The sequence below is a fragment of the Condylura cristata genome, unplaced genomic scaffold (genome assembly GCF_000260355.1).
Source record: "Condylura cristata isolate star-nosed mole 26May11 unplaced genomic scaffold, ConCri1.0 scaffold00004, whole genome shotgun sequence".
NCBI lineage: Eukaryota > Metazoa > Chordata > Mammalia > Eulipotyphla > Talpidae > Condylura > Condylura cristata.
In genome coordinates this window covers 7,004,613-7,023,405 of record NW_004567105.1, presented here as the reverse complement: position 1 = coordinate 7,023,405, position 18,793 = coordinate 7,004,613, and the positions used below count along the sequence as shown (strand labels likewise).

At 46.7% G+C, this 18,793-nt stretch overlaps 1 protein-coding gene across 1 annotated transcript in view; it reads right to left on the bottom strand.

Annotated features, from left to right (window-relative positions):
• The window catches only part of LARGE (like-glycosyltransferase), a 419,193-nt gene that overhangs the window by 217,399 nt on the left and 183,001 nt on the right, over nucleotides 1-18,793 (bottom strand). Inside the window, exon 4 of the mRNA XM_004675709.2 lies at nucleotides 7,921-8,003. Within this exon, the coding sequence (XP_004675766.1) occupies nucleotides 7,921-8,003 (83 nt within the window). The remainder of the gene's footprint in view (nucleotides 1-7,920; nucleotides 8,004-18,793) is intronic.

Below are 18,793 nucleotides of genomic sequence, written 5' to 3'. Positions count from 1 at the left end.
GCAGGCACCGACTCTTTTGGGTGGCGTCTGACCTTCGAAGCTGTACAGGAGAGCTCAGCAAGAAGAGCCTAGAAGCCAAAGGAGTGAGGCAGGAGGAGCCCACTTCTTGCTGGCGGAGAACCCGGTGTGTTTCCGTGGATCATGTGGCGATGAACACAGACCTTTGGATAGGAAAGGTGGAGGCAGAGGAAGGCGTCTGCAGGGTGTTACAGCGACAGAATGGGCATGCACACAATATATCCATGAAATGACAACAGTCCTACATGGGTGGACGCTAGGACGACATCACTGGACACCTACTCTGTCAAGAACAGGGAGGGTAAGAAGAAAAACAGTGAGAGGCTTCATAGCAGGCTGGGCCAGAGTGTATGAATTCTTAAGAACTATGAATATCATTCTCTAAACAGAAGAGTAAGGCAGGTTTGGGGGCTTAGGTTTGGGGTTTCAGCGGCAGCAGATCAAAGTTGTAATGTCGGGAGGTCCATCTGGTTACTGAGCAGATGGGAAGCCTAGGGTAAGAGGAACAGGCCCCTAGAGGTGGGAATTGCAAGAATTCCTCTGTGCTGTGTTCCTCTGGTTTATCTTATCTAGAAGGAAGGTTGAATCCAGAAAGAAATAGGCAGTACCGGGGGTTTTTATTGCCAAGAGGCCGGTGTGCCTCAAAAAATCAAATGCATCATTAGATTTTCTGAGTTACTCAGCAATTCCATTCCTGCTCATGTATAAAGGATCTATGAAAACATAGGCCTCCACACAAAAGCTTGAACATGAACCTTCATAGTAACATTAGTTATAATCATTAAGAAGAGATTAGTGGATGGCCGCCAAGTGATGAATGGATAAGCAAAGTGCGGCATGCCTGTATACAGGAATATTACTGGGCAATGAAAAAGAATGCTATTTTGATACATTTGACAACATGGATTACTCTTGGAGACATTATGCTAAATGACAGAAACCAATGACAAAAGACAACATAGTATATGACTTCAACTAAATAAAGAGTTTGGGATAAACAAATCACAGAAATAGAAAGTAGCCCTGGGATAGGCAGGGAAGGTCCAGTCTAAGAATTCGGTTGAGGGGAGAGGTCAGGTCTGTTTGGATGTTCCTGGGTTTCCTTCTGAGGGGGTTGTGTTGTCAGCAAACAGTTTGCTCGTGTGGGAAAGTCCACAATTGTCCAGTCCACTTTTGACTGCAAGGTAAACCTCTTTATGGGAACAAAAAAGAGCGATGTGGCCACCTTTGATGGAACATTCTACAGTTCAGGACTAGCAGCAATAAAAGTGTTCCAGTCTCGCTGTGTGGCTTCAGAGCCTTATTCTGCAATTGGCTCCTCGCTCAGGAAGGTAAGAAATAGTTTAAATGAGAAGTCCTGCAAATCCCAAAATCAGCCAAAGGCGATGAGCCTCCATCCTATCCTCTTTTGTACAGAGTAGGAAATTAACCGAATTAGACAGATGTTAAGGACATATTTATCTGAAAGTGAGTTCCACCAACTCAAGATAATAAGAACCATTCAAAAGAACTTTTCCTCAATGTATGACTCAACGTTACCTAATTGTTATGTGTACCACATCGAAAATAGCCTTTTATACCAGTCACCATTATGCTTGCATTCTAGAGCACTGATTTAAGCCCACAAAGCCAGGTTTCTGCCTGGACAGGTCAAATTGGCTTCATATCTTAATAGAGAATGGGTCCCTCACAGCTTGCCTGGGTTAGAAGAACACGGCCATTGCTGCAGACATCAGGACTATTCCAGACAGACCAGACCACAGATTTTTTTAACAAAGGAGGAAGCGAGCACATGCCTCATCTTCAGCAGCGCCTGCAGACTTTGCTCTTAATGAGCAAAGCTCCTGCTGCTTCTGGTTTCCTTAACTGCTCCCCTGTTCCAGGTTGGGAGGCAATAAATATGGTAATACAAAGAGGCAAAGATGATTAAACCCCAGCTTTCTTTTGCCTTTCCTTTCTTATTTTGTCAGGAATGTGCCACAGCCCTTACCAGGCAATCCAGGGTCTGTTTTTATTAAAATATACAAGGACATTTGAGCTGAAATAATCCTTAATTATTAAGTTTACAATGGAATTGCAATTTCGGAAAGAGAAAGTGCCTGTGACAGCAACTTGAATGCTCAGTGAATGTTACACTTAGAGATTTAATAGAACTCACTGCAGAAAAACAGCAACCAGAGTGAGGGCTGTGAAGTAGGAGCTCTTAGTTTGGGGGAAGACAACGGGTCTTGATAATATGGAAAAACTTCAGGACAAGTTAGTATAATGTCAGAAGAGCCTACCATTGGGAGAACAGAACAACTGTCCAGAAACATTGAAAGGCTCCGTGTTGTAGTAAAAGTAGCACAGGTGATTGGGTAAGGCCGAATCAAGGCTGGCATCCCAGGAGCGTCACCTATACCCGTGTGACCTTGAACAAGCTATTTCATCTCTGTGAGCCTCAGTGTCCTCATCCATTCATGGGGATAACAGCATCTACTGTACTGAGTAAGGGTGAAGAAGTTCAAGTTCAATGGTCTATGCAATACTCAGCTTCTGAACTATATGGATTTTATCATAATCAAATTCCACAGATCTTCTACCTGCTTAAAGGTATTACCTGCCTGGCTATTTTTCCCCAGCTGTATTTAAGTATATTTGACAAATAAAAACTGCCACTTAAGGTATATTCTGTAAACATGTAAGGTGAAAGCTCTATACATGTGTATTGTGAGATAATCGCCGTGCTGAAGCTAATGAACATATCGATCATCTCTGGTTACTACTTCTGTCCTTTTCTTTCAGCCATGCTATTGTCTTTGGTCTCACTAGAACATGAATGTCCATTTGCTTTACACTCAGCATCTCAATAATACATACCAGGGTAGATGAAGATGATAATGAGAATATAGCCATTAAGAGATTACCTATGTGGTCACTCCAAAATGATGATTAGGAAACTACAATGAGATATCTCACACCAGTGAGAATGGCACATATTTAAAAAAAACAAGTAAAAATAAATGTTGCTAGGGTGTGGAGAAAAAACTGTTCTACATTGCTGGTAGGAATGCAAATTGGTGCAACCACTATGGAAAGCTGTGTGAGGTTTCTCAAACTGTTAAAGATGGAGCTTCCATATGATCCAGCAATTCCACTCCTAGGTATAAACCCAAAGGACAAAAAACCCAGTAATTTAAAAGGACCTCTGCACTCCTATGTTTATTGCTGCCCTACTTACAATGGGGAAGATGTGGAATCAACCTAACTGCACAAAAATAGATGACTGGATCAAGAAGATGTGGTACATATACACAATGGAATATTAATCAGCAATCAAAAAAGATAAACTCATGCGATTTGCAGCAACATGGATGGAGCTGGAAGGAAGGGATCATGCTTAGTGAAATAAGCCAGAAGGAAAAGAAAAATACCAGATGGTTTCACTCATAGCAGGAATGAAAGGGATCAGGGATGGGGGGAAAATTACATATATATTCTATACATATTAATATATATATTCTATAACATATATTGTATATAATATATGTGATATATAGTGTTCTATATCACATATATTATATTTATTATATATATTAATTGTAATAAAGTAAAAAAGAACACAACTAACAACTATAAACCAGACAGAGACATTCTACAGAGGAGGAAAAGGGAACAAGATCAAAACCAGAGCAGGAAGAGCACACGGGACCACAATGACGGCACAGGGCTGAAGTGATATCCACGGGGATTACAACTGAGTTGAAAAAAATGTACGAAATGAAGAATAATGTAAAAAAATGCATTCATAAATAATAAAATAAAACCCACATCATCTCTAAAAAAATATAATGCAAAACAAAAAGAAAGAATAATGATACTCAAAATGGTAACTGTTTTTTCCTGGTGACAAGCTCAGACTTTGAAGCAAAACTGACAGGGTTCAAACCCAGGTGTGCTTGTCATCTCTGTGACCCCCTGACTTCATTATACCCAGAGCCTCAGTCTGGGTCTGCGCCACCCCCAGAGACGACATACTTTAGTATCTGGTCGCTAGCAACAGAGCCTGCTGTAGGGAGAGAGCTGCGTTCTGATTTGCTAAATGATGAACACACTGACATATTTCAGATAGGTGACCCTGTCTGATACTCAAATCAGGGTTTGGTGACAGGCTGGAGAAAGAAACCAAAGCTTCAAGAAGTGCAGTGACCGCTCCAGAGTCGCCTGGCTCACAACCACAAGACCAGCGGCAGAACTTAGTTCTGTTCCTTTGTTTTATTCAAATCGTATGTTCCTCCCTTCACAATCTAAAAACTACTTCTAGATTAAATGCAAGCCTGAACCAGCAATCAGACAACTACAGGCAGATACTGGCACAAATACACTGTTTTTTGTTTGTTTTAATACTCTCATGCCTCCTTGTTCATCTTTTTATTTTATTTTTAATTTTTTTTTTAAAGATTTATTTATTTGTGCATACAGAACTGGGGTACAGGCCAGAGGCTCAGGGACGGTGAGAGGCTTCACCAGAGACGGAGTGGGGAACAGAACAGGCAGATGGATGAAGTACACTGCTGAGGGGAGCAGCGGGTGGGCCAGGAGAGGTCTGCCACACCATGTGGTCACCTCCGGGGCAGGCGGGAATCGAACTCATGTGGAAGCGGCTTTAGATTCTCAGTGATGTGCTTTAACCCGCTGCGCCACCAGGGAGGGCCCTTATTTTTAATTTTTTAATAATAGTTTACTTTTACATCATTTTGTGCCTTTTTCTATCTCAGTTGCAATCCCCATGGGCTTCCCATCACCAAATCACCCATGTGCCATCACCATAGTCCTGTGCATTCCGCCCCGCCCCATTTTTGATCCCATTCCCCCACTCCACCCCTGTAAAATGTCTCTGGTAATACAGTTGTTCATTATTATTTTTCCCCCCTGGCCCTTTATGCTCCTGCTAATGCGTGAAACCATCCAGTAACAAATATACTGTTTTATCCTTCCTGGTCTTTGGGGGCACAAGTGAAGTTAAAAAAAAAAAAAAATTCCAGCAGCTTGATATGCAAAGTCAGGGAAATAATCCAGCTTCTTCCTCGCGGCCAACAGGGTTGGAGAGCATGAGAGCAAGTAGATCATCTCACAAACACACAAACAAATATTAAATTTTTACAAGCTGGTCCACCTTCCTGCCCAGGAGGTAAACATTCAGCTACTAGATAATTTTTTCGTCTATTCACTACACTAACTGCTCGGTCTGCTGGTTTATTTGCAATGGAGTTGGAGTTACAGGCATCTCCCAGTCTTTCTGGAAACATCTGCCACGGGTGTGAACCAGACACCTAATGTGCTATTTGCTACTAGGTAAACCTTCACTCCTGAAGACTTCATACTGATTTTCCCGCATTCCCCTTTTTTCTCCATCAGGGTTGCCTGGTGAGGTGACAACAAATATATAGGGTAGAGTAACAAAAGCAAAATGACTCTCCAAACAGTATGCAAAAATCCACTTCACACAGATTTTCTGCCCTTCTTTTCCCCCACCGTGTGTGTGTGTGTGTGTGTGTGTGTGTGGTGTGTAGCTGAATATACTACTCAGCTGTTTTTGAATGGTGCTGCTACATACTTTCTATCATTTGTATAAATCATCTCTTCATTTGCCCAAGCCGTGATAGACTTTTCAAACCAGCTGTGCATGGTTTTCACTGAGGAGTTGCATGGTTGAGTCCTCTAGTTTTTCTGTACTACTGAAATTTTAACTAGAAGCAATATTTCAGCAAAGCTTTTTCCATAGTTAATATTATCCTTTTAAGACCCAGGGCCTAAAGCAGTTACACAGGATCAAGGTCTTGGACATCATGACTGTGAACTTCCTTTCTGAAAGGTCATGGCAATGTCGGCTCTGGCATCAGCCGGAGTACCTATCACTCACTCTTTGACTGTCTTTTAAAATCCGGTGTGCCCGTTATCCCCAGGCACACTGCAGAAGTAAAATTGATTTGATGTAACAAAGCAAGCCTTAAATGAAATTTCGCTGAAAATCTTGTCTGGAAAATAAATCTAATTACTGTAATTAACAGTGAAAGCCAAAAGAAGCATCCTGCACCACTATTATTATATTATTATTAACATTAGGAAGGTGCTTCATGTGTCAAAGTATTTTATAATCATGTATTAGTTAATCTCTGTAACGTGCTGTGGAAGCAATGAAGCTATTTATAGCTGGACTTTCTGAGCAGAGGAGAGTCTTTCAAAAGTCCTTTTGTCTTGCTATCACGATTCTTTATCACCAGCATATCAATGCGAAGAATCATTCTCATTTGTAGAGTTTCAGGGATGGGAGGGACTCCAGTGGTTATGTGGTCCAAGAAGATCAAGTAGTTACGGATGTGAAATTCAGGCTTTCAAAAGGCACAGGAAGAAATGCGCTATCTTCTCAAACCCCCTATGTCTTCGTGAAAATCAGCAGCTGATAAAAAAACCACTGCTATTTTTAAATGTAGCATCTTTGTTCCCCACAGTTACTGTAAGAGCAAAAGTTTATATTCAATAGGATTCTTACAGTTTCAACAACTGTTGGATTTACTGTACTTGGATTTAAATAGCACTGCAGTGGCAATAATATTTACACCCAATGATAACACCAGAATTTCTTATGACTTTAACATTTGCCATCATTGAGAAATAGCATCACTGAACATTTATAATTAAGCAAAGGCCCTTCTCTAAAAACCAGGCCTCTGCTTTTGTCAATCAGGGAGGGACCCCAGCTCCTCCGTGGAGACACACACAGAAGGCTGGGACCCTTCCTCTCATTCCAGGCTTACCCTGATAGCCAGGAGTAGATGAAGGTCACAGAACTCCAAAATAACTTGAAAAAAGCATGGGGCTGCGTGGCTGTGTGGAGCGGGCCTCTGGCTCGACTCAGAGCACGAGGGGAGCCCCACCTGGCCGCCCTCACCTGGCATTCCCATTGCATCAGTAGGCCCCGAGGGGGCCCAGATAGCAATCAGAATAGTGAGGACAGAGAAGAGCAGTCCCTTGAAAAAGAGCAGGCAGGAGCCGAGGCTGGAGTCCAGCTGGCTTGGGTGGGCAGGAGGAGAGGAATCTATGGCTCATGCGACTGGTTCGTGGGCATCCATGTGTATTGAGAGGGAACAGCTCCAGGTTGGAAAAGTTCAGTGGACATAGACAGGGCTTTCTAGTGGCCAGGCACACCCGGAGGCGGGCAGGCTCTCTCGGAGGAGAATAACCATCAATGCCAGCTGCCTGTTGCCACAGACACCACACGCTGGCACAAGATGCCAGGACTGGTGGCCTGTCTGAGAGGTGTGTCTCTCCACATGCGGGGGGTTGGCTTCTCCTGAGGTCTCTCTTCTGGGCTTGGAGATGGTCATCTTCTTCCGGGTCTTCCCATCATCTTCCCGGGGGACATCTCTGTCCTAATCGCCTCTTATAAGGATCAGGGTTCACCCGAGTGACCTCAGGTTGACTTAACCACCTCTTTAAAGGCTGTATCTTCACAGAGTCACATGTTGAGGTGCTAGGTGTTAAGACTCCCACAGACAGATTGGGGGGGGGGGTAGAACACAAGCTGCCATAACCCAACCTGGCATGAAGCACCTGAAAACCAAGAGGCCCTGTGATTCCAGCAAGGGACGTCGATGGAGGAATGGAAGCTTCAAATCTGAGATGTCCTTCAAGGTCCCTGCAGGCCCGAGAGCGACAATTCTAAATACGGCGAGACAGGGCCTAATGGCTGCAGCTAAATATTATTAACACAATAATCTCCCCAGGGTTTCAGACAAAAATTACATCTTCATGGCAGCTTAAATGATTGATGAGACGTTCTGCTCTCATCTGAACCCTCCCCATGGAGAGGCCCAGGCAGGCGTCTCCCGCCTGAGTCCGCCGAGGGCATCGGCCCCTTACCTGTGGAAGAGGACAGACTTGACCAAAGTGACCACATCCCGGCTCGCGTTGTACCCGGCACACACGATGGCCACGTGGATGGTCTGGGAAGGAAAGACAAGAGGACGGGCAGTCAGACAGATGGACGACGGCCTTCCTGGGCCGCAGACCCCACGGCAGAGAAAATGCGCCCGTTCCTGCTGGAATCATTATGGAACAAAGGGCAGACTCTGCAGCTGTGGAAAATAACTCGAGACTGTTTTATTAAGGTCTTTTTAATCGGTTTATGGAGCTATCATCATTTGGAGACCATTAAGGCTCTGTTCAATTACATTTGGGGGACGAGAGAAATGGCGACAGCTCAGATAGCAAACACGGTGTCCCCTGCCCCCAAGCTGGAGACAGTGGCAACTGGGCACGAGAGAGAAGAAAGGGGCACTGTGGAGACGAGGTGATGGCCGGGGCATCAGGCTGAGCTGTCCGGCTTGGAGCTGGGGGGGGGGGCAGGGGAGGTGGGAGAGGCCCAATTGGACCAGCGTGACACTGTTTCTCAGGTTAGGTCACCCTCAGGGACCCACGCACACCTCTGGGAGCCCCTGGGATGACGCCAAGAATGAAGACCTGCAGGACTGAAGGGGAACTCTGGGTCACCTCATCCGGGTCCCGGGCATGGGCCTCACACTCGAATTCTGGCACCGTCTTTCTACCCAGGGAGTCCCTGGGGAAGTGGGGGTGACCCTGCAACATGAGGGACAGTGTGCATATCCTTCGGGATGTCACAGGGCAAGCGAGGGGACGAGGCCAAGGGCGGGGTGGGGCTCAGTACGGTGTGCTCCCGTCACAGCAACACACCCTTGAGAGCCCTGCCCCCCAAACTGGGTGCCTCGGCGCTTCCCAAGTGGGGTGGCCTGGTGTCTGCGGGCTGTGTATGAAAGACAGGGGATGATGACACTCATCTCCAGGGCCCCAGAGCCACCAGGCAAGGCTGATGCCCTGCCAGCCTGGCTGTCCTCTGCTGCTAGCAACTCTCCTCTTGCCTCCTCGCCATCCGATTTCAGCTCCTCCAAGGCTCCCCCACGCCACCCTCACTCCCCCCACCCTCTTACTGGGAGTCAACAGCCTCTCCATCCAGCTATAAGAGTGGGGGCTCCGCCTCTCTATGAGGGGTATGAGGGCGACTCACAACTTTCTTTGAATTGAAACTCACCCCCTATCCACCGCAGCGTGTCCTGGGCTCTTGCAGAGCAAGTCTCTTCCCAGCCCAGTGCTGGCGGCGGGGGCAGGCTCCTTCCTTCCCTGCCAGGGCAACCTGCTTGGCCCATCCCAGTGTGCTGCCTCATGCAGGGGCTCCCACTCTGGCTTTCAGGACAAGGAGCCCTGGGTCAGGGAGCACCCAGCCCGCTGACATCGCCAAGCGAGGTTTAACCACCCCGTCCACCAGCGCCCACTGTCCTTCCAGGACCTCAGCCCGTCTGATAACTAGCTCTGCTCTCTGGACGACCTCAGCTTCATCTGGATCTTTGTTTCCTTGGAAATCCTGCAAGCGCGGGCTTGCCCAGTCCTGCAGATTCTCGGAGCCTCACGCCCACTGCCCGACTCCTTGTCCTCGTGGGGTCCCGGGCCCCCTCACAGGTCCCACCTTGCCTGGATCCGCACTGTTCCCCTGTACCTCCTTCCCCTGCACTCTCAGCTCCTTCCAAGCTCAGCCCTCACTCCCAGCAGTGAGACCCCAGCTGGAGCTGCAGTGACTCTGCATCTCGGCTTTGAACCTGGGGATCAAGCGGGAAGCAGAAGGGAGATGAAAGGAATGAGAAGCATTCCAAGTGCTAATATTTACAGAGCAAATGACTACCTTCCATGTACCCAGGTGGTACCATGCTTTACCCTCCACCTGCATGAACAGATGGAGGCCTCACGGCTGTGTGGGACAGGGACAGGGTCATTATTTCCCTCTGACAGTTCAGGAAATGCAGGCACAGAGAGATGGGACAGGAAATCTGCAGCTGTTTCTTCATGTAAGTTTCCGGTAGTAGGTCAGGTACAGAGAGAGAAGCTAGCCCCGCCTCAGGCCATCAGTTCAGGTTCTCCTGTGTAGGAACTTCCCCGAGTCTGTGGGAGGCCAAGGGAGTTCAGTCCCCTTGGGATGCTAGTGACATCCCTTGTGGTGTCACTTCCAGAGTGTGGACAGGACACCTGGTCTCAAGCAGGTGGGGGTCAGGGGTGCTGTCAGCATGCTACGGACTCAGCACTGTCCAGTTTCCCTAAAAATGCAATAGTCCTGGGCTCTCCCTGGTGGTGCAACAGGTTAAAGCACTGTACTATGAAGCTCTCCGAAGCCACTGCAGCACGAGTTCAATCCCCGGCTAGGGAGCTGACCCACATGGCGCGGCAGACCTCTGCTGACCCCTCTTTGCTCCCCTCAGCAGTGTACTTTGTCCATCTGCCTGTTCTGCTCTCCACTCTGTCTCTGGTGAAGCTTCTCACCATCCCTGCACCTCTGGCCTGTACCCCAGTTCTATAAGCATAAATAAATAAATCTTTCAAAATAATGTCACAGTCCGGTTCTCCTAAAAGTGGCACAGGGTAGTTCTCCCCAAAATGTCACAGGCTAGCCCCCTAATAGAGAACTACCGTCCCTGAAGCAAGGGTGTTGCTGGGAGCAAGTCCTGCTTTTCAGCAGGGGCAAGGGAAGTTCACGGGGCACCAAAGCACCTCACTCAGCCAAACTTCCACATGTCTTACTTTCCCCACCTGGACAACGAAGACACCATGCTAACCTCTGGCGAACGTCTCTAAAAGACACAAGATAAAAGGTTCTGCCGGGATGCAACAGCCACCATTAGATCAAGAAGGCAAGAACGGGAAAGCGCCCGCACGCAGATGGGCCTCCCAGCCACATCGAGAGCCCCAAAATCTCGATGCGTGGGGCTCTTCTGCAGGGCAAATATTTGTATCTGCAGCCTCCGTGATATCAAAATTTTGTCTTGGCTTCAGGGTTCAGGGACTTTTTAAAACGCGCCCATTAAACGTAAGCACAAGTGCGCACATTCTCAAACACTGTACATAATTTCCCAATCTCTTTGGTTTCATCCCATACACCTGCCACCATGAATAAATTCATCACCGGGAGCCGTGGCTGTGGGCCCTGCCTCTCAGGAAAGCAGAAAATCGGGGTGGCATTGACAAGGCTCTTGAAGACCTTTGGGATCCAGATGTCACGGTCCAGAAGAGACAGACAGGCAGGGGCCCCCAGTGGGGCAGGAATGAGATAAGGGGGGGCGGGAGGCAGGGAGGCATGTTCCAGCTGTGAACCCCAGTGCTAGGACAGGAGTGGGGGAGACAGGTCTCCTCAAGGACAGATGCTGTGCAGTGGGGGAGAAGCACTTGGAGGGAACAGAAGTAGGGAGAGTTTAGTGGCAAAAACCCAACCAGAGAAAAGCGATCCGGGCTTAAGCAGCAACTTCAAAGCCAAGTTTTGTGACCTTGGAGCAGTCGCTTTACCTCCCTGCACCTCAGTGTGGCTGACAGTGGGCAGCATCTTATGGGCTGCGTGAGGATCAGACCAGCCAGCCCAGGACGGTGCGCTGAGAACAGATGTGATTCGTGTCTGCAACAGGCAAGATCACCTAAGGAGACTCGGCTTAACGCCTCCTGCGTTATCTTCCGACGGGGCAGAAGACGAGGCACCTGCCAGATGGTCGAGGATGCTGAGTAAGTGGCTCTCAAGCTCCAAGAGGCATCAGGATCCTGGAGACTGAGCCCGTAAGGTGAGGGTCAGGCCCTTCCTAGGGTTTCTGACACATGGCCCGAGGTCTGGTCTGCATCCAGGTGAGCCAAGGCTATAGGTCCAGGGACCCCACCTGACTCCCTGCCTGGTTGGCAGTGCTGGGAAGAGTCTGGTAGAGACTCACACCTGTGTGTGCTGAGGTTATGTTGAGAGAGGGCGAGGGGCGTTCACTGAATCTGTTTGCAATACCTCTCCACCGAGGAGCTCCACGTCCCTCCACGTCCTTGTCTAAAACAAGCAGAGGCAGCCTCTTCCTCTGGCCAATCACCCTCCGAGATGTGGGGGGGAGAGCGACAGGCAAAGGGGAACATGGAATGCAGCTTTCACCATGCAAGGAACACATCCCTGAAATCTGAAGAGGCAGGGGGTGGCCCCAGCTCTGTCTCTGGCCAGCTAAGTGACCTGGACAACATACTTCACCTCTCTGAAGCGCAAAAGGTCCGCTATCAAAGGAGAGGCTTAGGATTCCTACCTTGGAGCCCAACATCTAAGGTTGCCTCAGATCCCATGGCTCAGCCAGTCAGTAGCAAAGCAAGAGGTTAAGTTCAGCTTTTAAATCCATCCTGCCCCTCCTTACTAAAACACACATGTCACCATTAAAATTCAAAACGTCTTGTTAATGTGCCGTCTAAAATCATCTTACAAACCTCCGGGGCACTGCTACTTTCTTGAGAAATCACTGATCATATTCTAAATTATGCGCACTAAATATTGAACCATGGACCCCAAGACAAAGTTATTTCAGTCCGACAGAAACCGAAGTAGATGCCCCATCACTGCAGTGGAAGCCAGGACGTCAAGACGTGGGCAAGAAGGAGAAGCCGCAGAGGCCACAAGCCCAGAGTGAGGATGGGCAGCGCCTGTCCGCGCCCCCCACTCCCACCCCAAGCGCCTCCCCAGCTTATACCAGCTCTGCTCAGGACCCAGGCCCCTCATTATAGGAGAGGGGTAATATCAACTTACAGGGATAGTGGACGGAAAAACCGGCAGAGCTAAAAACAAACAGCGCGTAGAGCCTGGCATCCTTAAGTAGTAGATATGTATCAGAAATCACTACTATTAATTATTAATTACTATAATTATTACTACCACTACTACAAGGAGTTTTCGCTATGCCTTGACCTTCGGTATTCTCCAAAGTCAGGCCTCCCATTCGTTCCTTCTGTCTTATTGCCACTCTCCCCTTACAGATGGGACTGAGCTCATATTTCGCTCTGGATAAAATGAAGGCTTTCAGCGCTCCGAAATCCCTGTGCTCGATTAAATGTTGGTGCTGCCTTTGTCCTCTACTCATAAAGAGGGCAGAAGACAAAGGGTAAGGAGGTGAGCCGCTGGATTGCTCATCATCTGGGCCACAAGAACAAGTGTATAAAGTTAGGACAGATCCTGTATTTTTCTTCACTTTATTGTCAGCTTCATTTGTTACTGTTGTTCTTCAAGGAATATTTTCCTTTTTTATTTTTATTTTCATGATATATGTACATACATACATATATATATTATGTGTTAAATATATATATTATGTGTTTTATATATATAAATATTATGTATATATATATATATATATATATATATATATATATATATATATATATATATAAAATCATTCTTCATTTTGTACATTTTTCATCTCAGTTGTAACCCCCGTGAACTTCCCACCACTTCACTCATGTGTCATCACCAGAGTCCTGTGTGCTTTTCCCACCCAGTGTTGATCCTGTTCTCCTCTCCCACCCTGTAGAATGTCTCTGGTTTATAGTTGTTAGTTGATGTTCATTTTTACTGCCTGGCACATTTTCAAAAATAAATTTTACAGGAGAATGATCTATCAAGCAGATCAAGGCAGGCCTGTTCCAAGGGGAGCAGAGAAGAGGTTCCCAGAGAGTGTCCCTGGCAATGCCTGTGGGTGAGGACGCCAGTCTCCGAGGATGTCTCCAGCAGGTATTCAGGACTTGGGTAGCCTCTCCCACACCACATCAGCATTGGTCTGTATGTGTAGTTGAACTTGGTAGAAGCAGCTGACGACAGCCACATCGAGGTCATAAAAGAGATTGTGGCTTCTGGCCTGTTCTGCTAGATTTTTTACCCTGGGGAAAGCTAGCTGCTACGGAGGGAGACCTGAGAAGTCCAATGGAGAAATCCCAGGCCATCCAATGGGGAATGCTCAGGTGGTTCTGTGAAGAACACCCACATAATCCAATGGAGAACAGTCAGGGAGTTTTAGGGAAGGCACAAGGAGTTTCCTGGAGAACATTCAGGAAGTTCTATGAAGAACATTCACACAATCCAATGGAGAAAGCAGGAGTTCTATGGAGTACACTAAGCAGCCCACTGGAGAACACCCAAGAAGTCCCAAGGGAAACACTCAACGGCCCACTGGAGAACACCCAAGAAGTCCCATGGGAAACACTCAGTGGCCCACTGGAGAATACCCAAGAAGTCCCATGGGAAACACTCAATGGCCCACTGGAGAACACTCTGCAGTCCTAAGACACTAAGACCCATGCACACCTAGGCACCATCTTGGAAGTGGATTCTGCAGGCCCATCAGGCCTACAGTTGACTGCTGTCACATGGACATCTCTGCTTTAACCTAAGGAAGAGTCTTGAGCCTCAATCTCTGCTCAATTACAACCAGATTCCTGACTTTCAAAAATGATATGAGGTAATAAATCCTTATTGTTTAAATTCATTGCATTTTGGGATGACTTGGCTAGTAAGCAATACAGGGGAAGGGCACATGAAATGCCACTCTGGGAGCAAAGGCTCCCTGAAAACCACTGCCTCAGAAACTCCTGCTAGGTTTCTTTTAGTCGTAACATTCCCTAATTCTCGATAGAGGGAAGATCTTTTAGTTGCTTCACATCCTTGAAGGCATCCCAAAGATGACAGAGGAAGCTAGTGAAATGTGAATCCAAATGCTAGAACAGTATTTCCCAATAACGACATGGATGGCGATTCCTGCAAAATCTTGGAGAAAAATTATAACATTACAGAATAGACCAAATGCACCCAAAATACAGTGGGGTCATTGAGGAGCCCAGAAAACACAGCTAAGAGGTACAAAGTTTATAAGACCTACAGCAAAATAGTGAAGCCCTGCTGAGCTAACACAGATTAAATATATATTAACTTTTATTACCATTGCAAAATGAAGCTCAAGCATGGAGTAGAAGGAGAGATACTTCCTTAAGGGCGGTTCAACATCAGAGAGCACCATTCACCAAGTTCTCTAAAAGAACATCAGTTGTCATGTTAAAGGACCTAAAGGACCTATTCTTTGACATTCTTTCCATAGAGAGATGAGTTGTAAGTTTCTTCTTCCTTGAAGATGGCTGGACTTTTGTGACTGCTTGAACTAAGGGATTGCACTTTGAGCAGAAATGACACTGTGACCTTGGCAGTCAGATCAGTAGAAGGGATCCCTGGAATCCCTGTGCATGTAAGCCCTGTAAGCAGCAACCTGTCATGGGGAGGCCATGATGGGAGGAAGCCCAAAGTTTGCCATGCACAGAGAACACATGGAGCGATACCATGCCCCTAGGAAAGAATGGTGCACCCACTGCTCCAGCCCTCCACTATTTTAGGTCCAGTCACAAAATAATAAAAGCCACATGAAATTAAGTCCTTCCTGAACCCCTGACCCACAGAAACATGAGAGCAAATAAAATGACTGGCTTCTAAGTCACTGCTTTAAGTCGTTACATTCTAGGTAACTGGTAGGCGGCAGCAGAGGACTAGAATATCCATAATACGTATACATGATGCTCACACCGAGCTTGCTTCCACCTGCTACTTCATTTTATCCTCTCCACGGCACTGGGGAAAACATGTTATTATTCTCCTAACAATGAAGCAGATGCCAAAAGGGTAACTGAATTGCCCAATCCCCCAAGGTCACATGACTCTTGGGCAGCAAAACAAAGCTGCCTGGGCAGGAATTCTGACTCCAGTTCCAGTGATTTTTTTTTTTTTCTCTGCGAAACCATAGACGACTTCCAGAACAATCCAGGAACAGACAGAGCAGAGATCAGAGGATTGTTGTGCTCCCAGTTCTAAGCACCCCATAGAGCCCCACCCCCCTGCAGTGGGGATATGCAAGAGGCACCTGCCAGGGCAAGTCCCAAGACAAGAGAGAGCAAGGCCTTTGTTCCTATTACCAGCTACGGCCTCAGCATCATTATGGAAGAGTTTTCTGAACTACTTGTCACACTCCAGAGAAGTTTCCACACAAAGGAGATGATGGCAGCATCCTCGGTTCCCAGGCCTGTGCCTTGACAGGGTGTCAGGATGAGTTTTAGCACTTGGAGCTGAAAACAGTGTCAAGGAAAAGAGCTTCTATTCTGACTCCACTGACTGACATTTCTTGTTTGCCTCTATTTTTTTTTCCCCCACTGAAATCCTTAAAGACAAAGTGATGGTGACAGAGGAAGCCTACGGCTCATGGAATGAAGCCAGCTCTCCAGGGCCGCACACACCCAGAGCACATGGCAACACGAGGTGTCGTGTCAGCAACTGGTATCTTTTGAATTAAGTTGTGCGGGATCTAAACAGGTCCAGGCGGTCATCAAGGTGAGTACTATCCAAAGTAACTTTTTGGGTCTAAGAAGTAACTTTATCAAGGCAGACAGTCAAACAAGCGAATGAAACGGAACTTCAGGTGCAAGCCAAAAACTAAGAAATAAGTTCCAGGTCTGCATTCCTAGACTGTTACTTTATCTGTCAAGGAACACAAGAAGAAAGGGAGCCCCTCATTTATTTGTGTGATGCCTTAAAGCGGTGGTTTCCAGTCAGCTTCTGCTATCTTAGTGTCATTTAGAGTTTTTAATACTCATGTTCTTAAGACCTATTCCGAGAGATACTCAGTCAGTACGTCTTGGGTGATAAGTCCCCTGAAGAAGCGTGTTTGAAAGGTAATTCTAACACATAACCAGCTATGAGTACCACCCAGGGGACAGACATACCCATAACATCTCTTCTTTCTACTAGCAGAACTCAAGGTGTTAGCAGGGAACATGGCTTCTTTGAATACAACCTGTTATTTCCAGGCTCCCTTGTAGCTCTGTGGCAATGAAGTTTTGCCAAAGGACTCTGCAAGAAGCTGACATGTGAATGCATTTCTAAGTGTCCTTAAGGCAAGGTCCATTTCCCTCGGGTCCATGTAAACATTTCACCTTTCCTGACAGCTGGATGCCCTGGATGCTCATCATGAACCATGAGATGACCTTGGGAAATAACCCGTATAGTGGGCAAAAGATAAAGGAAGCCTGTACCTCAAGCACTGACATCTCAACACCAAAGCCTCGAATTCTTCAGCATAAAGAAGAATAAGATGCAAAGCCTCAGGGTGACGGTTTTGGGTGAACACACAGTGAAGGCTAAAGGAAATAAACTTTCATAGATTCTTCCTCAAAGTCTAATCACCTCTTGTCACCACTGAGATTACAGAAGGCAGGAACTTGATTTTAATCCCTAATTTACAGACAAAGAAACTGAGACCAGAAAGTGGTAGAACTTGCTCCATGGTGCAGAGATATTGAAGTAGGATGGGCCAGGTTGTAGAGCCCCGTCCCTAGCAGTCGTTTGCCCACAATATTTTGCAGGACACTCAGTACAGAAGCCCTTGTTAGTACCTCTCAGAAAACTGAGCACGGAAAGGGAGACATTAGCTCAACACCAGCAGCAGGAAGCGAGACCCCTATTTTCTCCATTTGTTTTACTTGCTACCACACCCTTTTTCTTTTCCCATTTTATTAGCCCCTTCCTTGATTTTGGTCAGTTTTTAACTAGACCTGAGTCATAAATCATATGAATATACTTGAGGAAACAAATGCCCCCCTCTCGGCCATCCCATACAGTTAGCAGGGCTCCATCACCCCTCTGTGCTGAGAGCAGAGAATCTGCCAGAAATTAAATAAGCCTTCATCTAGTCAAGAACATAAGATCCCAGAATTTGGGACCTCCCAGACCAGCTCAGTCTAAGAGAATCTATTAACATCACTGAGTCCTCATTTTCAAAGACATAAAAGAGATAGATATTCACTAAAACAGGCCGCCAGCAGGACTGTGGAAACGGAATGAAATGGGCTGGCAGGCAGATAGCGTGTTAGATGGCTTGACAGTAGCATCTCCCTACTTGTTTATCATCTCTTTCTACACTTCCCGCCTCAGCATATAAGAACCAGAAGAAAGGGAGTCTTGTCTCTTTTTTATTCATTGTTATCGCCCAGCATACAGAACAGTATGAGATCCATACTGTGGGCTCAATAAATGTTTGGGGCATGAATGAGTAATGATAACACAAGCAACCCTGCCCCGCCCAGCTTCTCTGCACTTTCCTAACTGACCAGCCACTGTGTCTCCAACCTTTTCCTGCTATAAATGTCCTCCAGCAACCTTTCTCCATTCTCCACTAATTATCAGCCAGCTTGGAGGTTCATGAGAAATCCTATGATTGTTGGGGCTCTCTCTAACTTTTCCAGTCCCAAATCCCCTTCAGTGGTCAACATCACCCTATCAATCCAATATTCCCTTGTGATAGGCCACACAGAATCGCTAATACTAATAATCCTAACCACAGGAATAGCATGCTACAGTTCGCAATTTATGCATAATTGAAAACACACTATGTATCAGGCACTCTTGAGGCTTCAGATAGCCATTCCACTTAATAGCCCATACAGCAGGTATTACTTTCTGAAGTTCATCAACAGGACATCAGAAGTGCAGAGGAGTTAGGTAACTTGCTCAAGCACACAGAGCAGAAACCACCAGAGCTGGGACATGAACCCAGGCCTTTTGGGGGTCTCTAAAGCTCATGGATTTTTTGTTTGTTTGTTTTTGAAAAATTATTTATTTATACATATCAAACTAAGGTGCAGGCCAGAGGTGCGGGGGGTGGCGGTAGGGCAGGGATGGTGAGAGGATTCACCAGAGATAGAGTGGGGAGGAGAACGGGCAGATCAAGTGAAGCACACTGCTGAAGGGAGCAGTAGGTGAGACAGGAGAGGTCTGCAGCACCACGTGGGCCACCTCCCTGGCTGGGGTTCGACCTTGTGCTGCAGTAGCTGTGGACGGCTTCACAGTGCTTAGCTTTAACCAGCTGCA